Source organism: Pelodiscus sinensis, chromosome 3, assembly GCF_049634645.1.
Source record: "Pelodiscus sinensis isolate JC-2024 chromosome 3, ASM4963464v1, whole genome shotgun sequence".
In the NCBI taxonomy this organism is placed as follows: domain Eukaryota; kingdom Metazoa; phylum Chordata; order Testudines; family Trionychidae; genus Pelodiscus; species Pelodiscus sinensis.
In genome coordinates, this window is record NC_134713.1 from 2,072,230 (window position 1) to 2,087,999 (window position 15,770).

The 15,770-nt window shown below is 53.3% G+C and overlaps 1 protein-coding gene across 2 annotated transcripts in view; it reads right to left on the reverse strand.

Annotated features, from left to right (window-relative positions):
- Positions 1–5,489: 5,489 nt before the first annotated feature.
- The window catches only part of SELENOI (selenoprotein I), a 52,550-nt gene continuing 42,269 nt past the window's right edge, over positions 5,490–15,770 (reverse strand). The window contains exons 7-10 of one of the 2 annotated variants that reach the window (XM_075925954.1): positions 15,153–15,201; positions 13,184–13,364; positions 12,262–12,444; positions 5,490–8,399 (exon numbers count right to left, since the gene is read on the reverse strand). In XM_075925954.1, the coding sequence (XP_075782069.1) occupies positions 8,283–8,399; positions 12,262–12,444; positions 13,184–13,364; positions 15,153–15,201 (530 nt within the window). In that variant the 3' untranslated portion in view covers positions 5,490–8,282. The remainder of the gene's footprint in view (positions 8,400–12,261; positions 12,445–13,183; positions 13,365–15,152; positions 15,202–15,770) is intronic. The other variant, XM_075925955.1, reaches the window with a different exon arrangement.

Below are 15,770 nucleotides of genomic sequence, written 5' to 3' on the forward strand. Positions count from 1 at the left end.
GAGTCAATTCCCACGCCCCCTTCTTACTCAATAGTCCTGCGCCCAAGTGACGAGTCCCAACCCAAGTCACTTAGGCTATGTCTGGACTGCAGCACTTTGCCAGGATACCGGAAGTATCCCGGAAAAGCAATGCCAGGTTCAAGGAACGCATCCGCTTTTCCAAAGTTTTTTTCAGAAAAGTGAACACTTCCACCATCCCTGTAAACCTTGTTTCATGAGAAAGAGACGACATCGAAAGAGGACTTTTTTCCGAAATTTGGTGCCGTGCAGACATGCCACATTTCGGAAACGCCTCTTTCGAAAACATCCGGAAAAAGGTACCCGCACGTTGCGTATCTTTTTCCCATTTAGTCTAGATGTAGCCGTACTAAAATCCCACGCACAGCTGCTAGCATGAGCCTTTTCTGCTGTTTCATGCCCTGCGCCCGGCAGAGCCCACGCAGCTGGAGTTGGAGTCTGCTCTGCTTTGCCTGTTAGACAGGCACAACGGGGAGCAGGCTGTGGCCTGCCCAGGCTCCCTAGCCGGGGATGACACGAGCCACGAAGAGCCCAGCTCAGAGTGCAGGTTGGATGAGCCGGGCTGACCTAGAAAAAGCCCCTTTTTCCTCGTAAAAAGAGCAGATTTGGTCTGGAAAACCTGACACAAACACGGAGCCCACAACAACATCGTGGCAAAGCTTGGCCCTCCCGCTCCCCTAAGCACACCACTCAGTTCAGCTGACTCTGTGCTCTGCTAAAGCCTCCCCCTTGCTGCCCAAAAAGCACAGCAGGTTGGACCGGTCTGACCAGCTGTTAAGCAACAACAAATGGGTCCTGGTAGGGTGGAGTGACTGAGGCAGATTGAGATCCTGAAATGAGACCATCGCTGCACCCACATGCCCCTGGTTAGTCCCCACAAGCTCTGCCTAGTAACAGGCCGTTATTCCGGGAACTTTGAGAGACACTGTGAGGGCGGCAAACCGAGGGTCAGGTAGCAAAACAGCGTTCTTCTGGGGTGCAGTACTGCGTTCCTAGCAGACCCAAGCGATAGCTCCCCGTTCCATTAGTCTGTGTGTGGCGGCTGTCAGGAACAGGTGGCCTGGGAAGTCCAGCTGCATCAGAGGAACTGTCCGACAATCAAAACCTTGTTTGGCAGGAAAGATTCAACCAGCTTCTGTGGCAACACGTTCCAAGCCAGGCTTACACAAACCTGTCTCCGCAGCTCTTGCTGCTGCTGCCTCCCACACAATGCTGTGGGGGAGACTGGGTCCACGAGGCAAGCCAGGTACCAGCAGAGGCTACAACCCTTACCCGGCTCGCTGTCGATCTGCATTTCAGCAAAGTGCAAACAAGCTCTAAGGCAGCCCAGCTGCCCCAGCACATCCCCGACACCCAGCAAGGGGCACAGCCCCGAAAACTAACGCCCCACGTGGCGGAGAAAGATTCTCCAGAGACTTTCAGCAGGCACATGACTTACCCTCATCCCACTGCTGGGAGGAGGTGTCCTTTACAAGCCAGCCAACCCCAGCTGGATCTCTCTCGTGCTAGGGTTACATGCACCATTCGCTAGAACCACGGTTGTTCACGTTCCTTGCAAAGCAGACGGCAGCACAGAGCGTCTTAAGGGCTTGTTTACACCAGACGTGACCTTGGCCCAGCAGCGCTGCTGTGGGGCATCTGGTGAGGATGCTTCCATGCCGGCGGGAGAGCACTCTCCTGCCAGCATAATTAAGCCTCCTCCGTGGGAGGCAGAAGCTATGCCAATGGCAGAGCGTCCCTGCCAACAGTGCATCGGTGTGGACTGCACAGAAGACAATGCAACATACATTGGTTGGGGGTGTCTTTCACTCCGCTGAGCAACCCAGCTTACATCAGCTCAAGCCATGGTGTAGACCAGGGCTACTCAACATGTGGCCCATTTGTCTGCGGCCCGCAGTGCGGTTTGGGTGTACGTGGGGCTTAACACGTGGCCCACGGGTGGGATCCTTTGAACGTGGCCTCCACTGGGAAATGCCACGCACAGCTGCTAGCATGAGCCTTTTCTGCTGTTTCATGCCCTGCGCCCGGCAGAGCCCACGCAGCTGGAGTTGGATTCTGCTCTGCTTTGCCTGTTAGACAGGCGCAACGGTGAGCAGGCTGTGGCCTGCCCAGTCTCTATAGCCGGGGATGACACGAGCCACGAAGAGCCCAGTGCAGAGTGCAGGTTGGAGGAGCTGGGCTGACCCAGAAAAAGCCCCTTTTTCCTTTTCCTTGCTCCACAACGGCGAGGCCTCTCCCAGGCGGGGTGAGCATTGAAAGACGCAAGCGGACGGGCAGGTGGAACAGACGGGTACAGGGTGTCGGCATTTCTAGCCCCCCGGGAGGAGGTGCCAGGAGCGCCGGGGCATTGTGGGAAGTGCTTTGTATTCATGCCCGTCAGTGTGAAATAAGCTATTTGCATGTACATGCAACCACACTTCAGTTGCAGCCCTCAGCGTGTGCTGAGTATCACTGTGGCCCTCGGGGCTTCCAAAGTTGAGTAGTCCTAGTCCAGACCAACCCTCAGCATGCAGGAAAACTCAGCTGGGCCAAGAGCCATTAAAACATTAACCAGTTAACTGCTAATGCCTAATCAGTGAACTGTAACATAGGGCCTGCTGCCCGGCCCTCTGTAGCCATGGGGTGCAGCCCTGCCTGTGATGTCCCACCGCAGGTCCTTTAGTGGCCATGAGGTCCTGCAGCAGCTGTGGGGTCCTGCTGCCCGGCCCACTGACCTGTCCAGGGCCAGGACTGTTCTGGGCCGGTGTGGCTGGCCACCACTGCTTCACCCGCAAGGGCCTTTTAACTGACAGACTGGTAAGCCTCCTGCTGAGTGGCACACGGACTGGTTCATTTTACATCCCTAGTGTGAGGCCCCGGGGAGTTTTGGGGGCTGCATGCAGAGGGGGCACTCAGTGCCCCGGGATGTTACTGGTTCATGTGACAAGGGGGAGACAGGTTGTTTCAGAGACCAGCCCAGAACTGGAGCCCCAGTGACCGATGCCCCCAGCCCTGCTCAGAGGACACGGCCGCTTACAGCCAGACAACAGACAAGGGGCTGCAGAGGGGAGACCCCTGCGACCCGCCCAGCTGGTCCCAGCAAGGGGAGAACATTGGCTGGAGGAGAGGAGGTGGAGAAGAGGGGCCCAGAGGCCCGATTACCTGAGACACTGGCTGGGGAGGGGCTGTTGCTGAGGCTGTTGGAGGCTCTGCTGGGAGACGGGGGGCTGTTTGGGATGGGGAGCAGAGCAGGCAGGACTTTGCTAGCTGCAGGGGAGACTCAAACATGTGGGGCTGAGGGCCCAGGCCCGAGAGAGCCTTTGCAGTGTTCAAAGCTCAATAAACCCTCCTGTTTTGTGCTGAGTGTCGCTCTGGTCTAGAGAACAGGGGGGCGCTAATCCCTCTGGGAGTGGAGGCTCCAGGGGTCCAGAGGGAGGGGACTCCCCCCAGGTGAGAGTGGGCCCCCCAAAGAGGGTCGCTACACTGGAATGGGCGCCCTGAGAAAGGGCTGTGCCTCAGGCACTGGAGTGGAGGGGGCCCCGAGAAGGGCTGCCGTGCTAGAGGGGGGGTCCTGTCCGGGGACGGACGGGCTGAGTGTGAGCACGACCTGTGAGCTTGACACCGCGCTGGGCCACAGCTTCCAACAAAGCAACAGTCGGAACTTTGGAAAGAAACAACTGGCCCAAACTTTCTCATCGGGTTCAGGGGCCCCAAGGGAAGGCATCTCGTCTTTCGAGGCCAGTTCGACTTTGGAGCCTTCGTACAAACGAGGGATGTGAAATCTCGGTTCGTTGAATAGTCGAGTAACCTCAGGAATTCTTAGCAGTTACCCCGCTATGCTATAAGTCCCAGGGGCAGGGCCGGTAGTCAGTGCGCGTCAGCCCCACTCCCGAGGAGCGCTCTGCCGTTCTGCGCTGCTGCGTCTGTATCAGAGGCAGCAACGCAGGGTGCCAAGCGGGAGCTGATCTGCAAGGGGAGCCCGTTTAAAAACCAGCTCCCTTCTCAGACTGGCTGCCTGTCGCCCTGCAGCAGCAGCGGGGGTGACAGCAGCCCCTGTCCAGGAGGTGGTGTGGGGGGTGTTTGAGCTCTTAGACCCAGCACGAGCCAGAACTGAGCCGGGCTGCCTGGCTCCTAATACACTTGAAATGCAGAGCCACAGCGGGGGTAGGTCCTGGACCTGGCGCAAGCCAGAATTGAGCCGGGCTGCTGGCCAGCCTGCTAGAAAATTTACTGGTAGGGATGGGGAGTGGATGCAATATGCAATCTATGGCAGTAAGCGATAAGCTTTTGCTTATTGATTAATCGACTACGCTATTACATCCAGGAGTCTAACTGAAGAAACCAAAGATAAACAATTTTGTTGTCGTGATCAAGAAAAAACAAAGCTACTTGAAAATGTCAGTCATCCAGTTGAAAAAAAAACCATGTGATTCGGTACTGGCCGAGTCCCCATCAATACCCCAGGTCTTGCAGCGAGCATGAAGAAATCACGAATCAACCACCAACCACAGTCCAGCGGGTATGGAGAGGACAGGTGCATTCGGCAGGGCTTGCCTTTCCCAAGCTTGGGATCCGGTGGAGCAATCGCAATGGCCATGCTTGCGAGGGACAGTAAGTTGGACTGTAGCGAACAGTAACATCCCAGTGGCTTCGGAGAGCTGCTAAACCCGAGGGCACGTGCCCAAGCTAAAACACACGTCTCCAGAGCCTGAGGTCACAGTTACGAGACTGCAGCCTGGGAGCTGGCAGGAGACACCGTGGGGTGGAGAGGGGAGGGGAAGACATGCCAGCAGGCCCAGGAACGAAGTGCAAGTTTGCATTCCACACGCTGGGGGAGGCTCCCCGTAGACACGAAGCCATGTGCCGAACGGACCGCTGCTCTGAAGCGAAGGCGCCACACGCCGTCACGTCTCAGCTCCCACCCCCTAACGACAGGAACACAAGGACACCAAGTGTCTTCAGCAAGCCCCTGGCTTATCTGCACGGTGCTACGGCTGGTCTCCAGCGCTGGCAGCCAGATCGAACAACAAGCCAAGGGAAGACGCGGAACGTTGTTTGGAGTACACCGACGCAGGCACGTGGCCAGGTGCGGGTGTTATTCACCAATGCGGGTCTCTTCCTGCCAACGCTCCAGACTGAGGGACAATTCACAGCACCGAGCCATTGTTTTGGGAGCATTTTTAAGGATCGTAAAAGCAGCCGCTCACTCAGGGCAAACCAGGAGACTTAATAAGTAAGGCCACAAAACAAGCAGCCTTCACATGGGCAGAAAAACGCAAGGGAACAGAGCATCTCTAATATAGACAGAAGGGGAATTCTCAGCATGGGCAAATATATTCATGAGTCAGATTATTGTTCCTTCCTGATAGCATAGGCCCTGGAAAGAAATGCACCCCTCTGTGACGGAGAAGGCCGGGCGAAGAAACCATTTCCTTCCTTCATGTCTCCTTCCCCAGCATTTCAGAGGCAGGCACAACAAATAATCCAACCCCTCACAAGAGAACAAGTTTATTTTAAGGACCAAATTAAGAGAAAACACACACCAGGTTTAGAAATAAACAAACCAACCCAAGAGATTTGCTCCCCCACACCCACACTCTCAGCGGCGTGGCTGTGATTCGGTTTTTCTGAGCCAACATTTCATTCCCCAGAATCCAGGACAGTCACTAAATACAGACAAAAAGAGCGCAACTGAAAACGGTTTATTGTGTGAGGCGGCAGACCGGGCCAGGGAGCAGAATCGGACAGGCCCGAACTCAGGCAACGCTCACACTGGTTTCTAGCACCATGTGACGGTGGACTTTTGCCAGCCCCAACGTGCAGTAAGTGAAGGCACCAAGTTCCACGACACCCCAAAGATATGTCAAAGGTAGCTCTGGGGGTTGAGACATTCTGCCTTAAGGACAAGTCAGTAAAATGCATGAAGATGTTTAAATGGCAAGTCCAAGTCTAGCTACCAGCCTCCACCCAATGGAGAGCGTGGGTTCCCCCCCTCAGGGCATGTTTCCACACACTGCAAAAAGTAATAGATCAAAGTATTGCACAGCCAGAGGGAAAGCGCGCTAGGAAAGCCAAATCATCGCTGGCGATTAGCGTCCCATGGTGTTACCACCAACCCAGTCTGAGCACAGCAGTGCTGTAGAGGCGGGATGGGGCAGAGGAAAATGGAACACGCCATAAGCGAAAAATGAATAGGCCATTCTGCTTCGTGCTCGAGACCCTGACATTCCTTAACGTCACTAGTCAAGGGCAACCGGCCCGAGTTCTCCGTGAGCTCTCAGCATGCAAATGGAACAACACCCGCCTCAGCAACGTGCCGCTGCCCCAAAGGCAGATTCTGCAACAGGAAAACGTTCCACAAATAAACGGTCCCATTTTCAACATCAAAATCCTAAGGTTTCTTGTGTGATACATTTCAAGTTAATTGGCCCATAATTATACATTTAATTCAACAGGTACAAGAGTCAAAAATTCAAGCACAGTCCAATTCCTCTGTACACTTACGGTTTTTCTGTACAATGTCAGTAATATATATAGTCAAGAGTAAGCTACTTATTGAATAAATTCCGAGGGAAGCAAAAGGTTTTTCCTCTCCCAGATTAACACCTGCCTCCAGTTCCTGATGTACAGTCACGACACATTAACAAAATAATTAAAATGTTTCGTCCAATCACCCCCACAAAAAACCATGATGGGAACACAAAGACAGACACAATAATGGTATCTTCCTGCTTGAAATTAAATTCTCTCCTGTGCCTTGCTGGGTTCCTCTATCCATCAGCTGTGATCTTGCACATCACACCACAGTGAGAATTCAAATAAAAACTAACTTATTTACAATAAATGCTGTGAACTGGCTTCTGGTTGTTGTGTTGTGTAACTCACATGTCAATGATTTGAATGTACAAAATAAAAACATTAAATACTAATTACAGTTAACGTTTTCCTAAGTGAGAGATCTCTCACCCACAGAAGGAACACACCCTGACCAAGCTGTTACTAAGGTACGAGTGAATTTGTTCCCACAGTGCATTAATTTGCTGTGCTTGCTCACTTCCGGGTGCAGCCTGTCCAGAGTCTGGGTTTAGGTTGCACTCTTCATTCAAGCACAAGTCTCCATTAAATAAAATGAACAGAAAAGAAAATCAGCACTCAGCCTTCATCACCACTCAATTAAATGAATTAAAAAAAATCACTGAACGCAAATGGTTGAATGGATGGTAAACAAAGATGTTGTTGGACGGGATGTGTGGCCTAACCGTCGGGACAGGTGTGCCCTAAATTAAACGTAAAAAAAAGTCACCCACTTTTCCCCAAATAAAAGGTCCCCAAGCAAATGTGCGTGTCTTCTGTTGTAAGAACTATTCAGGTGTGTTCCCAGCTGGGGGACTTGCCACAATTCAGTTATCTGGAACGGGGAGTGTGTCTATAGAGTCCGTCCCACCCATCGCGTGGACGTGTGCACAAATCGTAGTGCACACGGCCAGACTGAAGTGAGACAAGCCCCCTGTGGCAGGCAAGCCTCCCTCCGGCCCCGCAAGCCAACTAACACTAGATGAGGCTGTACGGATTTATCCCAAGGGAGGTCTTGGCTATGGGCTATTGGAGCTCTTGCAGGCAGTTGTAAAGCCAACCGCCACCCACAATAGCCAATGCTGCCAAGAGCTCCAGTTCCCTTCATGGGCTCGTGCGCAAAGAACACGGGTGGCCAATGTATGGTTCACAAGAATAATACTGGCAAGATGTGGTCCCACTTACCCACAGCTGGGAAAATGGGGGGGTGCTAAAGCTGCCTCAACCCGAACCCCTCAATTCCCAAGTCATCCTAGTGGACGATCACTTGCAGCCGCTAAACAACATTTTGCACGTGTGGACGTGCCTGCACCTGCTGGGGAACATGCGCGTGGCCAGCTCCTTAGGTCAGCATCAGGGGGCTTCATATACAGCTAACACATTCCCCACTGACCCAGCTGCTCAGACGTCTCCCTTACGGATGTAGCGAGGCCACTGCTACCGACTCGATGGGCCGATCACTTTTGGTGTCCGTGCCATGCTTAGATTCTGAGCAATACCCAAGCCAGCTCGACTTGCAGTCAGGACCGGAGGCCATTCGGCAGGTCTGTTAGACAGGAATAACTGGAAAGGCTACTCCCCGCGTCTGGTCAGCTGTACGTGGTCTCAGTGGCACTCGGGGTCTAGACCCCACTGTCCCCCCATATCTGTCCAGAAGAGATTTAGGTCTGTGGTGATGGTGGAAGTATTTACAGTCTATTTGCAGCAGTTATTTACAGTACTTGCGCAGACTGCAGGCTGATTTTCTTTTCTTCCGCTTCTAGTCAATCCGTCCCGGGCTTCTTTAGCGAGAAAGGCCGGATGTTGAAATGCTTGCTCAGCTGGCTTACCTGGGGGAGAGAATCAAATGACAGCCCGGCATCAGCCAACACGCCTTCCACCTGAGCCTCCAACGGAGCCACTCAGCACGCCCCCCGACTCGGGCCCAGGAGCGCAGTGCAGCTAGCATGGGAAGGATGCGTAACGCCTGCCGGAGCTACCCCGCAGCAACCCCCAGAGGCTGGCCAGTCAGTCGACTGGAGCTTGCAGGGCCCAGGCTGCGGGGCTATAAAACGGAGGGGTGAAGACATTTGGGCTCACACTGAAGCCCGGTGTTTTGGGACCCAGGAAAGAAGGGGGTTTCCGCACTGCTGGATGTCTGCACTAGGGGTGTTAAGTCTCGGTTAACTGAACAGTCGAGTAACCTCAGGAATTCTTAGCAATTAGTCGACTATTCTATAGTCCCCAGGGACGGCAGCCAACGTGCTCCAGCCCCACTGCCGAGGAACCCCCTGCCTCTGGATCAGAAGCAGCAGCACTGGGTGCCAGGCGGGAGCTGGTCCGCGAGGGGAGCCCGTTTAAAAAACCAGCTCATAAGAACGTAAGAACGGCCAAGCTGGGTCAGACCAAAGGTCCTTCAAGCCCAGTATCCTGTCTACCGACAGTGGCCAGCACCAGGTGCCCCAGAGAGGGTGGGCCGAAGACAATGATCAAGCGATTTGTCTCCTGCCATCCTTCTCCAGCCTCTGACAAACAGAGGCCAAGGACACCATTTTATCCCCTGGCTAATAGCCTTTTATGGACCTAACCTCCAGGAAATTGTGGACCTAACCTCCATGAAAAGCTCCCTTCACAGCCTGGCTGCTTGTCGCCCTGCGCAAGGTGGCAGCAGCCCCTGTCTAGGGTGGGTCTGAGCTCCGGGACCTGGCGCGAGCTGGAAAAGAGCCAGGCGGCCTGCCCGCCGAGCTCCTAATACACTTTACATGCAGAGCCGCAGTGGGGGTAGGTCTTGGACCCAGCGCGAGCCAGGACTGAGCCCAGCTGCTGGCCAGCCTGCTAAAAAATTTACTGTGTGTGTAGGGGGGAAACGCGTGTCGTCTATAGCACTAACCTGTCGGCTTTTGCGTCTCGGTTAATCGGCTACACTATTACATCCTTAGTCTACACTTCAGCCTCGCCAGCCTGGTCACTGACAAGGGCGTTTTACTCAAGTGCAGATGTTCCTTTATGCACCAATGGACCAAAAGGAGCCATATGTACAGCTAAAAGGGCCGAATCAGCCCCCGCGGGCACAGAAGCCCGGTATCACAGGAACACCATGACGCTTTGTGCACGGCCAGGCCAGCCACACAGGACACTCCGCCTACGTCGGCGTACTTCGCTGAAGCACCTCTCCCCCTCTCCACTGACAGGGTAGACCGATCATGCCAGAAGGCTCCCATCAGGCCAAAGCCTGCAGTTCACAGGGCCCATCAGCCTCGCTGCACCAAACCTAGACACTAGCACATCAGGGGACAACTGTTTAGCCACACTGCTGGGTTTTGCACTGGTGGGTCCAGCATTTGACCCTCTAAGAGACTCCGATGAGTAGAAATGTTTAGCTGGTCTGGCAACTCCTGACCGCCCATCTCGTGCTGCACAGCAACCAGAGGAAAGGGGAAGAAACCCGTCCGTTCTGGGCAGGCTTCTCCCCAGGGAGTTGCACCCCAGCCTTCCCCACGAGCAGCTGTCTTAGCCCTGACCTATTATGGTTCTACACCTTGCAAAGCAACGTGCGCCCTACCTAAGGTCACGGGACTGTCAGTACGTTTTTATCTCGATAGCGGCTGTTCTCTGAATCTTAAGCTCTTGGCCTTAAATGGTATCTCCCGGCAGGGAGGACTTCAGGCTAACTGTGCACTGCAAGCCAAGTGCCTTTCCTTTGATCTGTGTTAAGTTCACAGCTGTTCCTCACGGGCTGTTCTGGACTCCATCTGGCCTGTTCTGAGCTGTGAAGCCAAAGCTCCCGCTGGAGCCAAGCAAGCAGCGAGCACACAAGTCACCCAGTTGGGCGTCAGCCGTAGACGAGCTGCGTAAAGCACAAGCCAAGGCAGACTCGCTTCCAACCACTCGTCTTCCAGGGCGGGACAGTGCTACAGCAGCTACCCCACGCCCTCTTCTAGCTCTGGGCTAACAGGGCCTGTGCCCTGCCAAGCCCTCCCGCGAGACAGTAGAACAGGACAATGTGCCAGGGGATCCGAGCCAGGAGACAGCAGGTCTGAGACCTGGAGACCCACGCTTAACTATCCCTCAGAAGCCCCCTCTGTGACCTTCCCCGGGCAGAAAGGGCTCCTTTCCTCCACACAGCCAGAAGCCTGCTCGCCTGAAAGGTTGCGCTCAGTGCTGAGCAATGAGATGATTAAGCGCGATGTCAAGTCATTAGGCTGGCTGCCGCTGCCGAGTTCTTTTTAAAGCAAATCGCAGGGCTGCCGAGAAAAGACCAAGACACAGCATGGTGGCTAAGCAGCCACCCCCCACCCCAACGCTGGCTCTTGCACCCCCAGCTTGAGAGGGGGGCTGCAGATTTGCTGTCACGCGCCTGTGTCTCTTGCAAAGGGGCTCCGAACGGCCGGGGTTCTCCCCTAGCTTCTCAGAGGGGATCGCGAGTCTGACCTCCGTGCATCACGCACTGAGCCCTGCTTCACGCCCGTATCGGGCGACGAGCCAGACACGCTTTCGAGCTGGCCTGAAGCAGTAAGGGCTCGGGTTCCCAATCTGACTGTGCAGCTGACCTAGGACAACCCAAGTAGCCTTTCCCCACTGAGCAGCACTCCCGCAGTCTCGATTTTCTGCGTCCTAACAGCGCCGTCACACAGTGCCCGTCTCCTGCCGTTCGCTACAAGGTTCACCTGACAGATTGCTTCCTCTGCTACCTTGCCCGGATTCCCCCCACCCAAGAAACTCTCAGAAGCTTAAAGATGGCAGCTCGGGTGCTTTAGTTTATAACCCCGCACACAGCGCAGACCTGGAGCGTACGCTGGGGGCTGCAAACACCGAACTGCCATGGGACGAGCAAGCGAGCAGAGCAGCAACAGCGGGACCCCGAGCCCAAAGCAATACTGCAGCAGAGCAAAGACATTATGGCTGCCGCCTCCCAAGCGATGCCCACCTTCGCAAAGAAGGCCACTCTCTGAATGTGCAGCCAGCTAGCAGCTGCAGCCGACAGAGAACACGTTGGAAGGACAGTGAAACGGTAGCAAGTAAACAGCACTCGGCTGGGTCTCTGAATAATTTATTTAAAATTAGAGACAGGCCCAGCCCGGACACTGCATGCTACTGGGATCCTGGCGCTTTTATGATTGCTAGAACCATGATATCAGAACCCGGGAGCATTAAATCCAAGCTTCCCCAATGTGGCATTCATGTGATTAAGCTGCCAACTGTGATCAGACGTGGAGCCAGGCTTTGGCTTAGACTCCATCTTTAACGTAAGCGACGAGAAGAATGTCTCCTGCAGCCGGAACGTCAGTTCCTGGTATCCCAAATAAGCCTTCAGGTGCCCCACATGTAGCTCTTTCATGTTTTATATCAGGGGCTGTATTGGTGACCCTTCTCCCCCCTGCATACACTAAAAATGGAGGGGGGGGTAATTTAATGGGGGGAGGGGGAACGACTCATGGATGTCAGCCCCACAGAGCTGACCACTCCTGACCTGCAGGTAACCACCTTGTGATCCCGAGAGGTCACGACTCCCACTTTGAGACCCCCCCCCCCCATTTATGTCAATGCCTCCGCTTGCTTGGCAAACGCGTTGGGAGCAGAGGAATGCTACCTAGCGTTCCAGGGGTACGGGGGACAGCCCCTGCAAACAGCACCGCCGGGGGCCGGCAGAGCGACTCCTCTAGGCAGACCCGCGGCAGTGCACCCCTGTGCCCGGGGGCAGGCTGCACTCACCACGCCTACTCCGTAGTGGATGTGCGCCAGCGTGATGAGCGCCGTCAGCAGGTACAGGAGAAGATCCTCCCAATGCGGCGCCGCTCCGGAGACCACCACGAAGATCACCAGGGCTAACGGCAGCAGCATCCAGTTGAGAGGCTGACACCGGGTGCTACTCATCTGACACACGATCAGCTGGCACTGGTGGGGGAGGGGGGATAGGGCTGTTAGCTGTGCTTTGGTTTCCGGCCCGCAGGAGCCAATCCCTCGCTCGGAACACGGCACCACATCGAGAGGAAACAATCCCCACGGATGGACTTGCATTGGCTTGGCCAGTTCTGGTCCAGTCTGCCTAATGGTGTCTGCAGAGTTAGCAAGAACGCTGCAGAGCGGGAGAGACGGTGCTCGGCTTCTGGGCACAGTCCCAGGAATAACGTTTCACAGGCTTCCTGAATGCTAGCGCCTCGGCTGCCTGTCTGGCATGCAAGGCACCGAGGCCACGGCTTAACAGTATCCAGGACATTTGGGGCGTCTCCTGTAAGCAGGCAGACTTGATCTCACACAGCCGAACCAAATTTTACCTAGAACCTTGCTACGCCTGAGAGAGCAGGACCTCAGGCAAGTGAATCGTCACCCTCTCCTCGACATGCTGGGCTGTCTCTGATCTGGGGAAAGCATCAGATCTGGTTTACAGGACACGGTTTCGGCTCCGAGGCTCTCCCGCCTGCTTCAGTGGCCGTCCTTCCAGTCGTGGCAGGACGGCCAAGGGGTTTACTTTGACACAGCCCACAATTCCTGCTCGTTCATACTGCATCTGTGACGCCTTCCCCCCTCAGGAGCAGCCTGGGCATAGCATGACACGCTGCAGCCCTTCACCCTGGGGCTGACTGAAATCCGCCACCCCGTCCCGCGTGTTTTAGCAGAGAACTAGCACTCTTACCGAAATGTTAGCAAAGGCTGTTCCCACCATGAAGTAGAAGAGCCTGGGGTGGACCTCCAGGATGTCTGACGGTGACATGAAGATCCAGATCATGCACAGAACGAAGAGCAACGCTGGCGAGAAGAACGGCAGCATGATTTCATACACCGACCTGTGCTTCAGGGTGTTACTTTTATAGGCCCTGAAAAAGCAAAAGGAACAAAAATCTTAAGTCAAACTATCAGAAGCCACAGCTTCTGAGCAAGGCTGGCACAAGCCTTCCTTCGGGAACTCTCCAATCCAGGGGAGTGCCCAGCTAGCCTCGGGGACCCTTCCTGAAGCCAGGAGGAAGAGTTTTGCTGTTTGATGAAGCAGTGAAAAACCATGGGCAGAAGGCCCGTCTCACATGAAGGATGTTAAGTATCAGCTACCTGAGTAGAATCCTAGAATCCTAGAACACTAGAATTGGAAGGGACCTCGAGAGGTCATCCAGTCCCCTGCCCTCACGGCAGGACCCAGCACTGTCTAGACCAGTGTTTCTCAACCAGTGGTATGAGTACCCTTAGGGAGAGAAGTCGGGGGGGGGGGAGGGATCTGTCAACAACTGAAATTTGGAGAAAACTGAATTTTTATTTTAAGTTTTACAGTGCTTTCTTATTTTTGTACTTTTACACACCCAAAAAGTTTCATTGTCCACCCGGCTATGATTAAGTTGTTTAAACAAATGTGTTTCAATGGTAGATAAAAAAAAATGTGTGAGTCTGAAAACTGTAGGTACTGGGGGTACTTTTAAAAAAAAATTTTTTTTAAGTAAAGGTTGAGAAACACTGGTCTAGACCATCCCTGACAGGTGTCTGTCCAACCTGCTCTTCAATATCTCCAGAGATGGAGATTCCACAACCTCCCCAGGCAACTTATCCCAGTGTTTAACCACCCTGACAGGTAGGAAATTTTTCCTAATGTCCAAACTAAACCCCCCTTGCTGCAGTTTCAGCCCATTGCTCCTTGTCCTGTCCTCAGAGGCCAAGGAGAACAATTTTTCTCCCTTCTCCTTCCTTGTAGATACCCTTTTAGATACCTGAAAACTGCTCTCCTGTCCCCTCTCAATCTTCTCTTTTCCAAACGAAACAAGCCCAATTCCTTCAGCCTTCCCTCAGAGCTCATGTTCTCTAGACTTTTCATCACTTTTGTTGATGTTCTTTAGACCTCCAATTTCTGCACATCTTTCTTGAAGTGTGGGGCCCAGAACTGGACACAACACTCCAATGGAGGCCTAATCAGCGCAGAGCAAAGCAGAAGAATGACTTCTTGGGTTTGGCTCACAACACTCCTGTTATTGGCTCCCAGAATCAGGGTTGCTTTTTTTGCAACAGTGTCACACTGCTGACTCATTTAGCTTGTGGTCCGCTATGACCCCTAGATCCCTTTCTACCGTACTCCTGTTCTGTATGTGCGAGACTGATTGTTCCTTTCTAAGTGGAGTACTTTGCATTTGTCCTTATTAAACATCATCCTATTTCTCAGACCATTTCTCCAGTTTGTCCAGATCATTTTGAATTATGACTCTATCCTCCAAAGCACTTGCAACCCCTCCCAACTTGGTATCATCTGCAAACTTAATAAGCGTCCTCTCTATGCTGATATCTAAATAATTGATGAAGAGATTGAACAGAACCGGTCACAAAGCAGACCCCTGCGGAACCCCACTTGTTCTACCTTTCCAGCAGGACTGTGAACCGTTAATAACTACTCTGAGAACAGTTATCCAGCTGAGTAATCGAATAATCAATGCATTTTGCATCGACTATTCGATGGGCACCTTTGCCTTTAAAACGTAGCAACAGCCCTAGGGCTGCCAGCCCATCGACACAAGATGCTCTCCACAAACTTCCTTTCACACGATTCTGCATGGCTAACTCCTAGCAGAACTGGACCACCACAGGCGGTGCCTGCAGAATTAGTTAGCGCCCGTGGTTTCAGGAACACTTACCTGTAGAAGTTATACAGGCTCATGGGCACAGTCACTGTGAGCGCACACCCTGGAAGAGAACATCTAAGTTACCGCAGCATAAGAATTCATCAGTCGCTGAATGTCTTCAGAAGCAGCAGATGTGACAGTCTTTCTTTTTATATAGGCATTTACATGGCAGTAGCTACAAGCTTCCTTCAACCTACTGCCAGCCCACAGCTGCTCAGATTTCCAAGGGCCATTCATACGATTTGTATATTTGACTCAGCTCTTCAGAAGAGCCCTATCTTGGTTAATGAAGTTCCACTCCATGCGTTTATGGAAATAACTCCAATTATTTTAGTGAATCTACGTATTTATCTGCATTCTGACAGAACTCCCAACAAGACACCAAGGGAGCAGCAGAGAAAGCATCATCATCAAGGGCTTCACTTTTTCCATGCAAAGATGACAGATTTCACACACAGTAAGGTCATTATAGAGAGAAGCAAACAAAGCTACATCTATGTCACGTGCATCATTTAGAACATTAGCGCTTCCGTTAACAAAAGCGTCAGTCATTTGACTAAGTCTCATGGCTCTCCCGGAAGGCCCCACGTTCCAGGAATCCCCAACATTTCAAAAGCAGTGCGGACAGAC